This window comes from Hemitrygon akajei, chromosome 10, assembly GCF_048418815.1.
Source record: "Hemitrygon akajei chromosome 10, sHemAka1.3, whole genome shotgun sequence".
Taxonomy (NCBI): Eukaryota; Metazoa; Chordata; class Chondrichthyes; order Myliobatiformes; family Dasyatidae; genus Hemitrygon; species Hemitrygon akajei.
The window spans coordinates 89,372,077-89,392,241 of NC_133133.1; the positions used below are offsets into that span (position 1 = coordinate 89,372,077).

The following is a 20,165-nucleotide window of genomic DNA, read 5'->3' on the forward strand; positions in this document are numbered from 1 at the left end:
TGCCTTCTTAGTTCCTTTTACTTCACTGTAATACTGATGCATCTGATTTTAGCTTCTGCCTCTCAAACTGCTAGGTGAATTTTATCATATTATGATCACAGCCTCCTAAGGATTTATCTACCTTAAACTCCCTCATCGAGTCTACTTCATTTTCACAACACCTAATTCGGAATTACTTTTTCCTCCACGTGCTGCTCTAAAGAGCCACCTCACAGACATTCTACAAATTCCTTCTCTTGGGATCCAGCACCAATCTTATTTTCACAATCTATCTGCATATTGGCATCTCCATGATTTCCCACAATAATTCAGTTTTCAATCCTCATGTCACTGAACAGTTTAACAAGAAGTTAAGGAAGAAATTTTATTACAAATTTCAAAAGCAATAAAAGTACTCCTTTGCCTGGAAAAATCAGTAAAAAGCAAAGTTTTAGATCTGGTTGTGTGGCAGGTTGTATTGGAGATGGTTAAAAGACCAGTTAAAGAATATAAGCTTGTAGAGATATTGAGTGCTATTAAGATTGCTCTGCACTTTAAATGTAAACAAAAAGTGCAAAGGATGGTATTCATCTTGCAGCAATATCTTCAGATTTATATTAGTAGTATAAAGGAATTTTAATTTAATGCATATTAGAGAACTGTTTCACTTAGTAATATACTTTGTGATAAGGGAATAATACTTGGAAGAGAATATATAAATGATTGTTTTTACAGGAAGAAGAGCTAAAGGCAGCTGAAATCTATGAAGAGTTTTTAGCCTCGTTTGACTCAGGTGATACAGGAAATGTAAAAACTTTTGTGAGAGGCGAAATTGTAAATGCTGCTCAAGGTAATTTAAAATATATTTTTATATTGGTTATGCTAAAATACTGCAGTTTTTATGGTTATGAGAATGAACTGCAGACAGTTTTGGGTACTGAAATAATTTGTAAATTATTTTGTGCTGTCAGTTTTAACACTAATGGAGGTTACCAGGAGACGCTCATGGAGTGAGTACTGTTTCAGATTCGCTCCATAACCTTTACTTTTCTTAACCTATGATCACCCTTATTTAACTTACTTTTACCTACACCAAAAGATTCTTGCTACTTTTTTGGACTTATCTTTAAGAGCGTACTGTGAATTTTGAAGAAATGAGTACAGAAATGACTTTGAGATCTAAAGGGCGAGACCCTGGGAAAGATTCTAACGGCAACGGAAAGAAAAAGAAGACCGATCCTAAGCACACTGAATTGACTTATGAAATGTTATTGGAGCTTTTAAATGAAAAATTTGAAGAACAACGACAAATTTTCAAACAAGATATAAAGGCTTTTCAGGATTATATGGATAAGACTGATTCAGTAGTTAACCAGCAGCAAGCTCTAATCGCAACTTTGCAAGAGGACGCTCGGAAGCGAGACTTGATAATGGAAAAACTGGAACAGAAATGATCTTCGACGATTAAACAGGTGGAAACACTTAAAGCCAAGAGTGTCAACTTTGAAAATCGGTCCAGAAGACAGAACCCTCGAAGTATTTTGCTCAACTTTTAAAGGATGCGTTCCCTTCTGTATTCCCAGACAGTCCTCCGTTACTTGATTGCGCCCACAGAATTATGCGCCGATCATTAAGTCCTTCATCTAAACCACCTGTTGTAATTGTTTGATTTCATTATGTGCATGTCAAAGAGCAACTTATTCATGTGGCTCGGTGTTTAGGAATGGTTAAATTCAAAGATTTCGAGTTTAGATTAGTGGAGGATTTTAGCCCAGAAGCAATGAAGGCAAGGCTTCTTTATAAACCTCTGATGTCCGAATGTTATGAGAAAAATCTAAAACCAGTGCTTTTATACCCTGTGAAGCTTAGAATCTCGCCTCCGAATGCACCACAACGTGTTTTTCTCTCCACATCTGAAGCTCGAAGCTTTCTGGATGAGAACTACCCTACTGCTTCGGATTCTCGTCTCTAATAAATGAGTGATTTTGATCGTTACAAGATAGTTTTTGTTTCCAAAACCAGATTTTGTTTCTGGCTATTGGTGTAGGTTTATTCTATATTTTATATTTTAATTAAAGTTTTTTTCGACGTACTAATCTTATTTTACTTACTTTAACCACTGTACCTTATTTTTGGTCATTATTATTAACCCTTTGAAGGTGAATTTTTTTTAATGGTTTGATGTATATCCTTTTCATTTTTTGTGTGACTAAGATGGCGGTTTCTTCTCTAAAATATTTCTTTTTTTTTGATTTCGCCATTTTTTTTCTCTCGTCTTCTTCCTTTAATGCATTTCTTATCCCATTTTAACTTTTTGTTTGGGTTTTAACCCGATTTATAAGTTACTAGTGTTTATATTCTTTTTGGTTTTTTTTACTAGCAATTATATTAAGAAGTTTGTTTTAGTATAGTGATAATTACTTTTTTGGAGTTTGGGTGGATCTTTTTTTCTCTCCTTTATATATTTGGAGTTGCCTTCTGCTGACACGGGGGTAGATTTAGTATCATTCTTTTTTTTTCCCAGCCTTCTCCAGGCTTGGGATGGGCTTTTTCTTCGTGGGTGGGGGTCTCTTTTCTAAATCTATTGCTCTTTTTACCAGTTTTTTTTAGTTTTTTCATTTGGGCTGATTTTAAACTACTAAAATGTCCGTGATGTCGTCACTTCCGGGACCGCCCCTTATTTTTCCGGGTGCATGAGTTCATAATTTGGTTAACTCTTTATATACCAAAGGGTTGATTTTAGAAATATGGCTCAGACCATTAATTTTGTCTCTTGGAATACTAATGGCTTAAACCATCTGATTAAACGGAAAAAGATTTTCAAAGTATTCCAAAGACTGAATGCACATATTATTTTTGTACAAGAAACTCATGTGAAGAAAGAGGATAATCAACTTTTTTTTAGGTTTTGGAGGGGTCAACAGTACCATTCGAATTCAAATGCCAAAGTAAAGGGAGTTTCAATTTTTATTGACTCCTCTATTACGTTTGTCCAACATGATATTATTTCGGATCCGTATGGTAGATTTTTGTTAATTACTGGGTTACTTTTTAACAAAAAGGTTGCTATGGTTAATGTTTATGCTCCAAATGTGGATTATCCTGATTTTTTTAAGTCTTTATTTACTTCTCTACCTAATCTAAATGAATATATGTTGTTAATGGGTGGTGACTTTAATTGTTGTTTAAATCCTTTGCTGGACAGATCTATATCCACTCAGACTTTACCTAATAAGTCGGCCACTTACATTAATTCTTTTTTGACTGATAATGGAATTTTCGATATTTGGAGATTTCGGCATTCTAAGGACAAAGAGTTTTCATTTTTCTCACATGTTTATCATTCTTACTTGAAAATTGATTTTTTTTTATTGACTCTCGTTTTATTCCATCTGTAATTGGTTGTAATTATGATATTATAGCCATCTCTGATCATGCTCCATTGAAACTTTCTATTAAATTTATGGATACAGCTTCTTGTGTTAGGCAATGGCGATTTGATTCTACCTTACTGCAAGATCAGGAGGAAGAGTATAGGAAACTGATACAGGACTTTGTGATATGGTGCAACTCAAACTACCTGCGTCTCAATATCACCAAGACCAAAGAGATGGTGGTGGACTTTAGGAGATCTAGGCCTCATATGAAGCCAGTGATCATTAATGGAGAATGTGTGGAGCAGGTTAAGACCTACAAGTATCTGGGAGTACAGTTAGACGAGAAGCTAGACTGGACTGCCAACACAGATGCCTTTTGCAGGAAGGCACAGAGTCGACTGTACTTCCTTAGAAGGTTGGTGTCATTCAATGTTTGTAGTGAGATGCTGAAGATGTTCTATAGGTCAGTTGTGGAGAGCGCCCTCTTCTTTGTGGTGGCGTGTTGGGGAGGCAGCATTAAGAAGAGGGACGCCTCACGTCTTAATAAGCTGGTAAGGAAGGCGGGCTCTGTCGTGGGGAAAGTACTGGAGAGTATAACATCGGTAGCAGAGCGAAGGGCGCTGAGTAGGCTACGGTCAATTATGGAAAACCCTGAACATCCTCTACTTAGCACCATCCAGAGACAGAGAAGCAGTTTCAGTGACAGGTTGCTATCAATGCAATGCTCCTCAGACAGGATGAAGAGATCAATACTCCCCAATGCCATTCGGCTTTACAATTCAACCGCCAGGAGTAAGATATGTTAAAGTGCTGGGGTTAGGACTCAATGTATTTAAGTAAACTAATTAAGAACTTTTTAAAAGCTATTATTAATGCTTTTTGAGAGGGTGATTTTAGATGCATATCATATTTTTACTGAGTTAAGTATTGTATGTAATTAGTTTTGCTACAATAAGTGTATGGGACATTGGAAAAAATGTTGAATTTCCCCATGGGGATGAATAAAGTATCTATCTATCTATCTATCTATCATTAAATTTATGAAGGAACAGATCGATTTCTTCCTTTCAACTAATTCCACGGATGATATTTCTTGTGGAACACTTTGGGACACTTTTAAAGCATATATACGTGGACAGATTATCTCCTATTCTGTTGGTTTGAGAAAGCGTATTAAGAAGGAAACTCTTTTATTGGTTGATAAAATTAAAGAAATTGACAAGAAATATTCGACTGCTCCTAGTAAGGAGCTTTACAAACAAAGGGTTGAACTTCAAATGGAACACAGTTTATTACTTACATCTTCGATTGAAAATCAATTAATGAAAACCAGATCTAATTTTTATATACATAGTGATAAATCGGGTAAACTGTTAGCTAATCAATTGAAGAATGCTTTGGTTAATCGTCAGATTATTAAGATTCGTCAATCAGAATGGTGAATTGACAGTTAACCATGATGAGATAAACAAATCTTTTCAAGATTTTTATACCTCTCTGTATCATTCTGAATTCCCTCATGATCATAACACCATGTATGATTTTCTTGGGAAATTGAATTTTCCAAAATTATCATCAGATGATCTTTCAATATTAGAAACTCCTATTACGGATGCAGAAATTAAAGGGGTTATTTCCTCTATGAATTCTGGGAAAGCACCAGGTCCAGATGGGTATACAGTGGAATTTTTTAAGTGTTTTTCCTCTACTCTTTCTCTTTGGTTATGCAGGGTTTTTGAAGAAGCAATTAGATTGGGTAAACTGCCACAATCTTTTTATAGAGCTTCCATTTCTTTAATATTGAAAAAAGATAAAGACCCTACTGACTGCGTCCTATAGACCAATATCCTTATTGAATGTAGATTCCAATATCTTTTCCAAGTTACTGGCGTCCAGGCTGGAGAAGGTATTACCTCAAATTATCTTGGAAGATCAAACTGGTTTTATTAAAAATCGCTATTTTTTTCAATATTAGGAGATTATTGAATATTGTTTATACTCCTTCACGTAACACCTCAGAATGTGTCATTTCATTAGATGCGGAGAAAGCATTTGATAGAGTTGAATGGCCATACTTATTTACTGTGCTTTAGAAGTTTAATTTTAGTCCGACATTCATTTCCTGGATTAAACTGATATATCATACTCCAGTAGCCTCGGTTTTTACTAACAATCAAAGGTCTCCCTTTTTTTCGTTTATTTCGGGGTACTAGACAAGGCTGTCCTCTTAGTCCATTATTATTTGATATTGCTTTAGAACCTTTGGCAATTGCTATTAGAGAATCACCGAACATTTTTGGCATTACTAGTGGGATGGATATGCGTAAGTTATCATTATACGCAGATGATTTATTATTATTTATTTCTGATCCTGAGAAATCCATTCCTGCAGTTATATCATTGTTGGGTATAAATTAAATCTTAATAAGAGTGAATTGTTTCCTTTAAATAGGTTCCAATTTATGGAAATTTACCTTTTAAATTAGTTTGACTCTTTTATATACTTAGGGATTAAAATTACTAAAAATTATAAGGAGTTATTTAAGGTTAATTTTTTACCCTTAATTGATCAGATTAAATGTTTGTTCACTAAATGGTCACCATTATCTTTATCTCTGATAGGTCGGATTAATGCTATTAAGATGATTATTTTACCCAAGTTTTTATATATGTTTCAAGCGATACCAATTTTTATTCCGAAATCTTTTTTTGCTAATGTTGATTCAAACATTTCTTCATATATATGGCAGAATAAAAATCCTAGATTAGGTAAAAAATATTTACAGAAGGCAAGGAAGGAAGGTGGATTGGCATTGCCTAATTTTAGATTTTATTATTGGGCAGTTAATATCCGATATTTGATATGTTGGTTAAAGGATTGGGATTTATCTTTTAGCCCTCATTGGGTGAACCTGGAAACTAAATCTGTACAAGGATTTTCATTGGGTTCTTCTCTTCCCTTTGCTCTTTCTAAATTGCTGAAACGAATTGACAATCCGATAGTTAAACATACTTTACATATATGGTTTCAATTTCGGAAATTTTTTGGGTTGAATCAGTTTGTTTTAACTATTCCTATTGTATCCAATTTCTTTTTTTATCCTTCTATTATAGACCAAGCTTATTCAGCTTGGAAGACTAAAGGATTACTACGATTACCCGATTTATTTTTGGATAATTGTTTTATGTCTTTTGAACAATTATCTAATAAATATAATTTGCCTAGATTTCATTTTTTTAGATATTTACAGATTAGGAATTTCTTAAATACTGTACTTCCTACCTTTCCAAATCTTGAGTCTTCGGGTATTTTGGAGAATTTGTTAGAACTAAATCCTTCTCAGAAAGGTGTAATATCAAAACTCTACAATATAATTATGAAAATACGTTCAGAGCCCTTCTGTAAGATTAGAAATGATTGGGAAAGAGAACTTAACCTTACTATCCCTATTGAGAATTGGGATAAAATTCTTCAATTAGTCAATTTATCATCTATATGTGCTAAACATTCATTAATACAGTTTAAAGTTATGCATAGGGCTCATATGTCTAAGGATAAATTGGCTCGTTTTTATTCCTATATAAATCCTATTTGTGACAGATGTCATTCTGAGATAGCGTCTTTAACTCATATGTTTTGGTCATGTCTGCTTTTGAAAAAATATTGGAAAGACATTTTTGATATTATTTCCACGGTATTGAACATTGATTTACAACCTCATCCTATTACTACAATTTTTGGTTTACCAATGATGGACTCAATCCATTTATCTTCTTCTGCTTGTCGAATGATTGCATTTCTTACATTAATGGCTAGAAGATCTATTTTGTTGAATTGGAAAGAAATTAATCCCCCTACCGTATTTTATTGGCTTTCTCAAACTATGTTATGTCTAAATTTGGAGAAAATTAGAAGTGTTGTATTTGACCCTTCTATTAAATTTGAAAAGACATGGAGACATTTATTCAATATTTTCATATGATGTAATGAGACCCTGTTCCAAGCCTATTTGTTTTTCCAGTTTTGATTATATATATGTTGAGAAGATTGGAGTTGGCGACACTGATGATTTTGTTTTTTTTAATATAGATATTATAAACAGCCCATTTTTTAATTATTTTTTTCTCTTCTTTTTTTCTCTTTATTAGTTATTAGGTTGTTAGATTAGTTTTTTCTAGCATAATTTTTTTTCTTTTTCTCTTTTTTGTTTTTTTAATATATATTATGATATAACCTAGTTTTGCTTTGTTTATATGTTATTTGTATCATTTATGATTTGGGAAGACTTAATTATATTGTAACAGTTGCTTGTGTATCCTTTCATGTTTAGTATAAGTTTGTAAGTTTGTAATCCCAATATATATTGATAATAATAATAAAAAGATTGAAAAAGAAAAGAAAAGAAAGTTTTAACACTAATGAATTTTCTCCTGTTCTCATTGATGACTATGCTCAATCTCATCTAGTGTTTCCACATTAGCTAAGAACATATGATGACTTGTTTCTGGTTACTAATATTCTGCATCCATGGAACAGTTGTATCTATTTATTCCGGGGTAGTAATTTCTCTCATAATTGGTATTTTCAAAATAGTCACATTTTCTTACTTTGCATCAAAGTGAATAGGTAACCATTTTTAATGCTGATTAAATTTCAGTGATAATCATAAACGAATACGGCATTTTTGGTTGTTTGCATCAGTTTATTCATGAAAGTGTTAAAATAACCCCAAAGAAATTTTTACCTTTTGTAAGAAGTTTATGATTAAGAGTTCAGCATTATTTAAGCTTGTACATTGCGAATAGTTTTCTAGTTTTCTCCAGTATATTAATGTGATCCAACTTGTTTTTTCCTCAGTGCATTGCTAAAGCCATATGGCATTCTTGATTATATTTGCAAGGTGCCTGCAGCAGTAATCCTGACTCTCACTTTGGATGTTTGGACATTATACTTATTTGATGATTCTGGATCTTTTAGATTTTCTTTTCAAATTTTTCAGATGAGACGGAAAGAAATGAAAGGAGAACCAAATTATATAAACCTAAGGCTAAGTTTGGTGAAATAAAGACATTGCAGCAAGATACACCTCACAGACCTACTACTTCTTCTGACGTGAAGAAACCTGTAAGTATTATAGGATTTGTGATTTATATTTACTCATTGGAAGTAGGCTGATGTAATTAATGAAGTGGCCCTCTTATGACTCTAGTCAGCCAAAAATGAGATTTGGATGAGCAATAAAGTTTGGTCAAAGAGTTGAGGAGGTTGTTAAAGAAGCGTAAAGGGATAAATTACAGAATTTATACCTTAGATTGCAGTACAGTGATGAAGGGAATAACGAATGACAAGAGGATCAGGTTATTCGCAATTAGATTAACAATAATATATTATCTGATGAAATTTTTGACTATAATACCATAAGCGATAGGAACAGAATTAAACCATTCAGCCCATTGTGTCAGTTTCACCCTTTCATTATGACTGTTTCATCCCCATTGTCCTGCTTTTTCCCCATAACCTTTCACACCCTGACTAATCAAGAGTCTTATCAACCTCTGCCTTAAATACACCCAATGACTTGGTCTCCACAGCTGCTTGTGGCAACAAAGTCCACATATTCACCAACCTCTGGCTAAAGAAATTCCTCCTTATCGCTAGTCTAAATAGACGTTCCTCTATTCCGAGGCTGTGCCCTCTGGTCCTAGACTCCCCTACTATAGGAAACATCCTCTCCACATTCACTCTATCTAGCCCCTTGTAATATTGAATCAGGTTCGTGGGTCTGGCAAGTAAGAGAGGAAATGCACTGACTTTGAATTGGTATACTAATAATTTATTTACAAACTGTAAAAATCTGACCATTCATGTTCCCCAAGGTAGTGACACTACAAAGCTGAATATTCAACAAACGTATATACATTCAACAAAAATACTTGTTTAAAAGTGTGCGCAGAGCATACCTTTTCAATGGTCTCACCTTAAATGAAGAAGAGAGCATTGTTGCTTAAAAAGCCAGACCCCGCTTGCAGCAGCACCAAATGTAATGTTGAAACAGGTTCGCATGCTGGCAAGTGAAAAGCACTGACTTTGAATAGGTATATTAATCATTTATTTACAAACAATAAAAATTTGACCAGACATTCATATTCCCCAAGTTACAGACACTACAAAGCTGAATATTCAATAAGCGTCCATACATTCACCAAACATACTTAGTTAAAAGTGTGCACAGAGCATAACCTTCCCAATCATCATGTACATCCTTGCCTTAAACAAAGGAAGAAGAGATCAAGCCTTTTCATGTGCCCGGAATATACCCAGGATAGTTGAAACTGGACACCAAGCAGCTATTGGATGGGAAAAGCATTTGCAGTTTCTAAACTAACCAATCACAATGGAAGTGACTTTCAACAATCAGAATGAGGCACACCCTCACAGGACAGCCCTTCAACATTGGATAAGTTTCAGTGAGATTCCCCCCTCATTAAATTTCAATGATTTAAGGCCTAGATCAAATGCTCATTTTCATGAACCTCGTCAGAACCCTGTCCATTGTGAGCACATCCTTTCTTAGTTCAAACTGCTCACAATACTTTAAGTGAGGCCTCACCAGTGCCTTGTAAAGCCTCAGCATTACACCCATTACTTCTATATTCTAGTCTTCTTAGAACAAATGCTAATATTGCATTCGCCTTCCTCACCACTGACTCAACCTACAATTTAACCTCTAGGGAATCCTGTGCAAAGCCTCCCAAGTCAGTTTGTACCAAGGATTTTACCTCTCTGCTTCCTAAGCACTACCTGCCCCTTCACCTATCTTCGTATCATCTGCAAATTTGGCCACAAAGCCATCAGTTCTGTTACTCAAATTACTGACATATAATGTAAACCAAAATGGTCTCAATACTGACCCCTGCAGGACACCACTTGTCATCAGCAGCCAGATGGAAAAGGCTCCCTTCATTCTCACTCTTTGCCTCCTACCAATCAGCCAATCACATATCTTTCCTGTACACCATGGATTCTTACCGTGTTAACCAGCCTTTTGTGCGGCACCTTGTCAGAGGCCTTCTGAAAATCCAAGTAAACAAAGTTCACTGACTCCTTTGTCTATTCTGCTTGTTATCTCTCAAAGATTTCCGATAGAGTTGTCAGGGAAGATTTTCCCTTAAGGAAACCATGCTGAGTTTGGCTTATTTTATCATGCGCCTCCAAGTATCCTGAGACCTCATCCTTAACAATTAATTGACTCCAACATCTTCTGGCCTATAAATTTAATTCTAGTACTTTCTTCTTAAAGGGTGGAGTGACATTTGCAATTTCCAGTCCTCCAGAACCATGCCAGAATGTGGTGATTCTTGAAAGATCATTACCAGTGCCACCACAATCTCCCCAGCCACCTCTTTCAGAACCTTAGGGTGTAGTCGATCTGGTCCTGGTAACACCTTCAGACCTTTCAGCTTCCCAAGCATCTTCTGCCTAGTAATATCAATTGCACTCACTTCTGATCTCTGATAGTCTTGAACCTCCAAATAGTGCTAGTGTCTTCCACAGTGAAGACAGATGCAAAATACATATTTCATCCACCATCTCCTTGTCCCCCATTACTACCTCTCCAGTGTCATTTTCCAGCAGTCTGATAATCCATTATCACCTCTCTTTTACTCTTTACAGTATATAAATGAAAAAAACTTTAGGTATCTTCTTTGATATTATAGACTAGCTTACTTGCAGATTTCATCTTTTCTTTCATTATGACTTTATTAGTTGCTTTCTGTCAGTTTTTAGAAGCTTTCCAATCTTTCTAAACACAAAGTGCACTGCAGATGCTGTGGTCAAATCGACACGTACAACAAGCTGGAGGAACTCAGCAGGCCGGGCAGTATCCGTGGAAATGAGCAGTCAGTGTTTCGGGCCGAGACTCTTCGTTAGGACTGAAGAGGGAGGGGGCAGGGGCCCTAAAGAGAGGGTGGGAAGGAGAAGGCTGGTGGCTGTCAGGTTAAAAACCAGAGGAAAGATCAAGGGGTGGGGAGAGGAAGCAGGGAGGGGATAGGCAGGAAAGATGAAGAAGGAATGTAAGGTGAAAGCACTGTGTAGTAGAAGAAGGCAGAATCATGAGCGAGGTGATAGGCAGCTGGAGGAGGAGGCAGAGTGTGATGGGTGAAAGGAGAGGGAGGGAATTACCGGAAGTTGGTGAATTCAGTGTTCATGCCAAGGGGCTGGAGACTACTCAGACGGTATATGAGGTGTTGCTCCTTCAACCTGAGTTTAGCCTCATCATGGCAGCAGAGGAGGCCATGTATGGACATATCCGAATGGGAATGTGAGGCAGAGTTGAAGTGGGTGGCAACTGGGAGATCCTGTCTGTTGTGGCAGACAGAGTGGAGATGAGGCAACACTTCACTTGTGAGTCTGTTGGGGTCATCTGTTGCATCCGGCACTCCCGGTGCGGCCTCTTCTACATCGGCGATGCAGATTGGGGGACCGTTTCGTTGAGCACCTCCGCTCCGTCCGCCACAACAGGCAGCTTGGCAGTCGAGCAGACTGAGAACAAATATGTTAGTGTGGGAACGTGAAAGCGAATTACTATGGTTGGCAGCTGGGAGATAAAGGGGCTATGGGAAATGAGCAGAAGTACTTGATAAACAGACTTTCCAATCTGCCTTTGGTCTTGCCCTGTAAAGGAGACCACTGCAAGGCTCAGTATAAAATTCTGCAACTTAAGTAACTCACATTTTCTATCTGTTTGTGCAAGAACTGGCCATTTGGCTTACCATCCTTTTTTTTGCCTTGGGAGAGGAAATGTAGCCTAGACTATACATCATTACACTAAATATACATTCATTTATAACATTAGCAGCACATTTCACAGAAAAACTAAAAGTGATCTTAAATGTCTCCTAATTCTCTCGTTATTTAACCCTATTGGAAAAATGTCCTTTATTCCACCCTTCACGTTACCAAACTTTTGCTACCTAGACTAGCTTTTTCTGAAAGATAAATTGTATTTCTTTTCTCACCTGTAGAGTTCTTCCAGCATTTCCTATATCTATCTCAAAATTTGCTGTACTTCGTTGCTTTGCTTTATTTTAATTAGTTTACATTTATGTAAAATATAGTAACTTTGTTTTATTTTCATTTAGAACATCAAAAAATTAAAAGATGAAAAAAAGAAGAGTAATTTGGAAATATTCAAAGAAGAGCTCAAACAGTAAGTCAATGAAAATTAGTATTTTATTTTAGTTTCTTAACTGCAGGCACTTCCCAGGATGCATAAGGCTCTGTAAGTGGGAACTGGCTGTAAGGCAATTTCTCTTTAAGTCAGGAGCATCTATTTTATTCTGCTACTGGTATCATATTGCTCTATATTTCCTTCCTATAATTCTTACATTACATTCAGTAATCATCTTAATACTATCCATAATTAATCTAATGGAATATATTTTGTATTGAATCATTAATGAATACGTGAAATGTTATTATTCATGCTTCCTTGAAGAACGCTTTAAAAATGTCTTGGAGAATTTACTTTGAAGTTGAATTCTGTAAGTCAGGTCATTTGTAACCCAAGAAGTCCCTGTACATCAATAGTAATGTTTTTTAAAGATATAGAATTGAGTACTTATGGCACATTATTTAAAGTGGTGACATTTATTGCCAACAGGATTCAAGAAGAGCGTGAAGAGAGACATAAAAATAAGAAAAGGGCTAAAGAGGGAAATTTAAGACCAAGTAGATTTGAACCAATGCCTCCTGAAACAGAACATCAGATAAACAGACGTGTTTGTAAGCACACATTTCATTCTTCATTTACAGTAAAATGTTAATAGTATAGTGTTTTGGAAGCAAAGTTAATTGATATCCTTCATGTTGTATTGATTTGAATACCAGTTATTTCTTTGATTTATGGTATATATCCAGAATAAGTTGTATTTGCTGGGTGAAGGAGTGAACTCTCTTTTAGTTTAACGAAATACAGCATTAGATTATAGCAATATCTCAGGCACAAGAAATTCACTTGTATGTTGCAAAAATACAGATTGCTGATTTGAAATTCATTTGCTTTTCATTCCATCTAGTGCTTGATGAAACTCCAGGGTCATATGATTCAGGGGATCCTCATACTACAAATTTGTATGTTGGGAACATAAACCCACAGGTATCATCAAACCTCTATCATAGTTCATCATATTTAATATACCTGACTAAAGGAAGGTTTTTTTTACCCAAGGTAGTTTCAGGTTAAATTTTCTCTTTCTCCATTAGATGGATGAAGAGATGCTTTGCAAGGAATTTGGTAAATTTGGACCTTTGGCAAGTGTAAAAATCATGTGGCCTAGAACAGAGGAGGAAAGAGCTAGACTCCGAAACTGTGGTTTTGTTGCCTTCATGAACAGAAAGCATGCAGATAAAGCTCTTAAATCTCTCAATGGTGAGTAAAATAAAATTGAAAATTCCATATTCTAAGAAGTTTTATGAAATTGGATAATCATGTCAGTGTTTTATAAATCCTACAGGAGGCAAAGGTTCACTTTGATTTAAATGTCACCGGTCTTTTGAGTATGACTTAGGAATTTTATTTCAAGTGTCTGAAAATGCTGTTGTGAATTTTGTAAAACAGTATACAGTAAGAACAGTGGCCCAGAAATTACTAGAGTGTGCCATTCTAATAAAGATTGTTGGGAAATGAATATTTTTCTTTGCTTTTGTGTTGTACTATTTACCTCAGATTATTGGAAATGGTCATTAATAATTGCATGGAGAGTTGATTAGTCATCTGAGATCTCATGTATAGTTGTCTAATCTTAAGTCATTAAAAGTTTGAGAAAGAAATAGGGAAATAAAGGAGGAAGAATTAGAATCAATTAACAGATAAAGAGAGGGGGAGAGAGCAAGAGAAAGGGGGAGGGGAAGGGAGAGGGAGTGAAAAAAAGAGAAAACGGAAGTACAGTCCTTATCCTTATCCTCCTTATCCGCGGGGGATTTGTTCCGGGACCCCTCACAGATACCAAAAAACACGGATGCTCAAGTCCCTTATTTAACCTGTCTCGGTGCCGATGGACTTCAGGACCCAGGGCAGCACAGGACCCGCCGCCCGCAGTGTTTCTGTTCTGTTGATGGAAAGCGATCATGATGGAAAGTAAAGTGGAAATAATAAAGCGTTCGGAAAGAGGTGTAATGCCATAGGTCATTGGAAAAATGTTAGGCTACAGTCGATCAACGATCGGGACAATTTTAAAGGACAGATGTTTGCTGGAGAGAACTGTCAGGTTTTTTTTTATCCCGATCCGTGGTAACCTACGCACATCCTCCTATATACTTTAAATCATCTCTAGATTACTTATAATACCTAATACAATGTAAATGCTATGTGAATAGTTGTTATACTGTATTGTTTAGGGAATAATAACAAGAAAAAAGGTCTCTACATGTTCAGTACAGACGCAACCATCGTAGCTCTTCTGGGAATGCTCATGTCGCCTCGGTATCAGCCGATCCTGATTCTCCTGTGATCTTCAAGTTCTTGAGGCTGTAGCGCTTTACATAGCCAGCCAGCCATCCCTAGCACTAACACTTCCACAAATTTCAGCTTCTTTCTACTTTATTGTGCAAATGTTCAATTGGTTCTTCTTGACCTTATGGCCCACTTTGGAACGCAACATGCCACTTTTCAAAAGATCTAATATTTCTAATTTCTTGGCAAGAGATAGCACTTTACGTTCCCTCTTAGCCTTTGAGGAATTGCTTTGACCACTTATTGCTTTTTAGGAGCCATTTTTTCACTGAAACAAAGTAACGAATGAGATGTGAGGCAAACATTGCTTGAAGAACGAGTGCTGGAGAGAGAACTTCTGGGTTTTCCTGATTCGCGGTTGGTTGAATTCGCCCATGCGGAACTCGTGGATGAGGAGGGCCGACTGTAACTCATAGATTAGCTGTGTGCACTGTCATGGTTGGAGTGAGATTTCAGTTTAAATTATTCAGCTTTTGTTTGTGCAATAAACTGTTAACACAGTTTTTTATTACATACTAGGCCTAAACATCTACTCAAATTTCATTAGTTTTCACAGAACAAATCTTTAATTTCAGACACTTTGTGAGGAGATTAATGAATATTTTCCGTCTTTGCACATGTAGCAACTAAGTATGCAAATATTCAACTGGCTTGGGCAATTTACATTTCATCATATTTATCTTGACTGAGCTTGGCAGGGTTGTTTTCACACCCAGCAATTTCTAACACAAGAAAAGCAGTCCTGAAGAAGAGTCTTCGCCCAGAAGTGGACTGTTTACTCTTTTCATATTGCTACTTGACCTGCTGAGTTCCTCCAGCATTTTGTGTGAATTTCTAACCCGTTGTATTTTATATATCGTAATCTGTTTAACTTTTTTATCACTAATTTTTACTTCAACACCAAATGACATTCAATACAACCGGTTGCTGATTACACTTTGACTGTTTAACCCAGCCATCCCCACCCCCCCTCTCTCCCCCCCACCCCTCTCCCCCATAATCTATTTAACTTTTGTGAAATCTTTACAGAAAACTTTAATTTGCTGACAACAATCTATAGCATTTTGTGGTGATGCAAAATTTTAAGTGTTCGAACATTTGTGGTGATATTTTGGTTAGTAGTTTTAAATAAATTCTTAAAGGTGAAACCCAAGTTCTCTGATGTTATAAAGATCAAGTGTGGTGTCATGTTTACAGGGAAATTTATAATGGGATATGAAATGAAGCTGGGTTGGGGGAAGGCAGTGCCTACCCCCCCATACCCTATATATATTCCACCAGCTATGATGGAATTGACTCTACCTCCTCCTCCATCGGGTTTACCTTTTAATGCACAGCCTAGAGTGAGACTGAAGAACCCTGATATGCCACTCCGACCATCAAAATCCAAAGAGGAATTTGAGAAGGTAAAAAAATGTGAATGATTTATGTGCATGCTTGAGAACCAGAAGTTAAATGCAGATGTAAGATATTGCTAGTGTTGTAAGTATTCATTTGTTTGATTGTTAATTTCCTTTGACCTGTTCTTTCTTTCTTGTAGTTTTAAAATGTAATAATCTTTGAAGTGTTTGCAAGGAGTATTTTACTGTGTATGAAATGTCAAAGTAAAAATAAATTAGGATTTATTTGGAAGTTTGGCATCTTGCCATCACCAATTTATTTCAACTCAAATTTAGTACTTCTGATATGAACTGATGGCTTGGGCAAACATGTAAGTTCTTTTGAGTAAGCTGGATTTGCAGTATTTTATTCTTTGTCTTGGTGATACTTTTATGACAGTGTTATTTAGCAGACTTAGGTTTATGAGAATAGCACTTGTTACGTCCATATTGATCTGTTAATGGTCAGATGGAATCTTCCTCCGTCTGCTGATCCTTTTGGTGCATCTTTAACTTATGAAAATAATGAATCAATCAGTAATTGCCCATTAAAAGAATTTGCATCTGGATGACAGCCATCACATTAGCATTGTCTGCTGTACAACAAAATTTATACCTTAAGTACTTAACAATGCTTGTAAAAAGCAGCACTAAGAAGCCTCTTAGAGCACATTTGAAATACTTTTTGCATTTTTAAAATTTATTACGTTAGCCTTCAGAATCAGCAATAGTTGATAAAGACCATAAAATAGAGGAACAGAATTAGGGCATTTGGCCCATTGAGTCTGCTCTGCCATTTCATCATGGCTGATCCATTTTCCCTCTTCACCCCATTCTCCTGTTTTTTCCCATAACCTTTCATACCCTGACTAATCGAGAACCTATCAACCTCCGCCTTAAATACACCCAATGACCTGTCCTCCACAGCTGCCTGTGGCAACGAATTCCACAGATTCACTATTTTCTGGCTAAATAAATTCCTTCTCATCTCTGTCCTAGATATTCTGGGACTGTGTCTTCTCGTCCTAGACTCCCCCACTATAGGGAACATCGTCTCCATGTCCACTCTGTCTGGGCCCTTCAATATTGAATAGGTCAGTGAGATTACCCACCCCCCCCCACACCTCATTTTTCTGAATTCTAGTGAGTACATACCCAGGGCCATCAAATACTCCTCATGAGATAACCCTTTAATTTTCGGAATAGTTCTCGTGAATCTCCTCTGAACCCATTTCTATGTCAACACAGCCTTTCTTAGATAAGAGGCCCAAAACTGCACACAATACTCCAAGTGAGGCCTTAACAGTGCCTTATAAACTCTCAGCATTACATCCTTGCTTTTGTATTCTAGTCCTCTCAAAATGAATATTAATGTTGGATTTGCCTTCCTCACCACTGATTCAATCTGTAAGTTAACCTTTAGTAAATCTTGCCCAATGTCTGCCAAGTACCTTTGCACTTTGTTTTTTGAATTTTCTTCCTGTTTGGGAAATAGCATACACTTTTGTTCCTTCTATCAAAGTGCATGACCATACACTTCCCAACATTGTATTCTATCTGCCACTTCTTTGCCCATCCCCCAAACTGTCTTAAGTCCTTCTGTAGCCTCCCTACTTCCTCAACACTACTTGGCCCCCACCTATCTTTGTATTGCCCGTAAATTTGACCATAAAGCCATCAATTCCATTATTCAAATATTTGACACATAATGTAAAACAAAACAGTCCCAGTGCTGACCCCCTACAGAATACAGCTAGTCACTGGCAGCCAGGCAGAGAAGGCTCTCCTTATTCCCACTATTTGTCTCCTGCCAATCCGCCACTGCTTTATCCATCCTTGTACCTTTCTTGTAATACTGTGAGCTCTTGTTAAGCAGCCTCATGTGAGGCACCTTGTCAAAGGCCTTCTGGAGTTCCAAGTAAACCAGAGCCACTGGACTCTCTTACCTGCTTGTTATTTCCTCAATGCATTATAACAGGTTTGTCAGGCAAGACTCTCCCTTAAGGAAACCATGCTGGCTTTGGTCTATTTTATCATGTGCCTCCAAGTACCCTAAGACCTTGTCATTAACGATCAACTTCAACATCTTCCCAACCACTGAGGTCAAATTAACTGGCCTATAAATTTCCTTTCTTCTACCTCCATCCCTTGTCAAAAGAATGGACTGATATTTGCAATTTTCCTGTCCTCCAAAATCATGCCAGAATCTAGTGATTCTTGAAAGATCATTGCAATGCCTCTGCAATCTCCCCATTCACTGCTTTCGGAATTTGGGGGTGTTGTCCATCTGGTATAGGTGACATATCCACCTGCAGACCTTTTAGCTTCCTGAGCACCTTCTCCCTAGTAATATCAATTGCACTCACTTCTGCCCCCTGGCACTCTCAAACCTCTGGGATACATCTTCTGCAGTGAAAACGGATGCAAGTTATTTTAGTTTAACTGTCATTTCTATTACTGCTTCTCCAGCATAATTTTCCAGCGGTCTGATATTTACTCTCATCTCTCTTTTACTCTTTACAATACTGTGCAAAAGTCTTGGGTACCCCAGATTTTTTTCTTATAAATTTTGTTTTAGTTTATTTTTTGTCTTCACATTAGTGTGTCAGAAGCAAAGAGCAAATTTTGGATTCCCAAATATTCATTTTCCAAAAAATTAAATGTTACAGAGGAAGTTTTGTATTTCATTAAAGAAAGTAGCATATTATGTAATACACCACTTTTCAAATAAAGACTTGATTAGTTCGTAGGTGTTTACCTCCAGTGCATGATTAGACAAAGATAACTTCAAAGTCATAATGAGTTGAATGAACTAAACTGATTAACTGAAACAAAAGCTGGGTGGAAGGAATCAAACTGGGCAAAGGACAACTAAGTTAAAAGGTGATGGTATGACAGATGTGACAATTTAGCCTTCAGATTGTCAATTCTTATACCATGGCAAGAGTGGCAATAGTAACAAGATACAAGATGGTCATGCTGTATCAGCAAGTCTCTCAAGCAGAAGTTTCTTGGCAGAGAGGAGTTTCGAGCCGATGGCACCGCGTACGATGGCTGCGTTGTGAGCTCTGTTCCAAATCTAAAGTATACTACTAATTTCTCCGATTTTCTTAGCATTTTCTGTTCAAGTAGATGATAGTCACATCAGATGTGATAGACTGACCCTTCTGAACATCGGAAAGACGGCATTTTCCCATTATGTGCCGTCTTTCCTACACTGGGATCCCCTGCTTGTGCGATCCATGGGGGCTCATTTCTTACACTGCCACTACCTTGGAAGAAGTGCTGGAGGTGAGGGAGAAGGGCTGGCGACCTGCTGAGGCTGAAATGGCGTGCAAATCAACTGCCACTCCCTAGCATACTCCTGGCTAACGTTCAGTCCCTGGATAACAAGCTTTGTGAACTGAGAGCCAGGATCTCCTATCAGCAAGAAACAAAGGAATGTAGCATTTTGTGCTTCATGGAGACCTGGATGATGGAGGAGATACTGCATCATGCCACCGAGCCCTCTGGGTTCTCCCTGTTCTGGGCAGACAGGTAGAGAAACCTCACTGGGAAGAGTAAAGGAGCAAGGGTATGCTTCATAGTTAACAATGCTTGGTGCGACCCCCCAGAATTCTTTTCTTCCCCAGACCTGGAATACCTAGTGCTGTTGTGCAGATCGTACTGGCTACCTTGGGAGTTCATGGCTGTTATCACAGCGGTGTACATTCCGCCCCAGGCTGATACTGATCTGGCTCTCAAGGAACTGTACGAGATCATCAACACACTGGAGACTGCACACCTAGAGGCTGCCTTCATCGTCACCGGTGAATTTAATCTAGCGTCGCTGACGAAAGTCCCTCGGAACTTTTGTCAGCACATCCAAGTGAGCACTTGTGGAGATAACGCATTTGACAATTTCTACACTCCCT

General features: G+C 37.1%; 1 protein-coding gene across 4 annotated transcripts in view; it reads left to right on the forward strand.

Annotated features, from left to right (window-relative positions):
• Positions 1-20,165, forward strand: part of LOC140734525 (U2 snRNP-associated SURP motif-containing protein-like) — a 90,199-nt gene that overhangs the window by 8,799 nt on the left and 61,235 nt on the right. For all 4 annotated transcript variants that reach the window (XM_073058603.1, XM_073058606.1, XM_073058605.1 and 1 more), the window contains exons 4-10: positions 715-829; positions 8,357-8,481; positions 12,501-12,568; positions 13,022-13,143; positions 13,437-13,516; positions 13,624-13,789; positions 16,070-16,278. In XM_073058603.1, the coding sequence (XP_072914704.1) occupies positions 715-829; positions 8,357-8,481; positions 12,501-12,568; positions 13,022-13,143; positions 13,437-13,516; positions 13,624-13,789; positions 16,070-16,278 (885 nt within the window). The remainder of the gene's footprint in view (positions 1-714; positions 830-8,356; positions 8,482-12,500; positions 12,569-13,021; positions 13,144-13,436; positions 13,517-13,623; positions 13,790-16,069; positions 16,279-20,165) is intronic.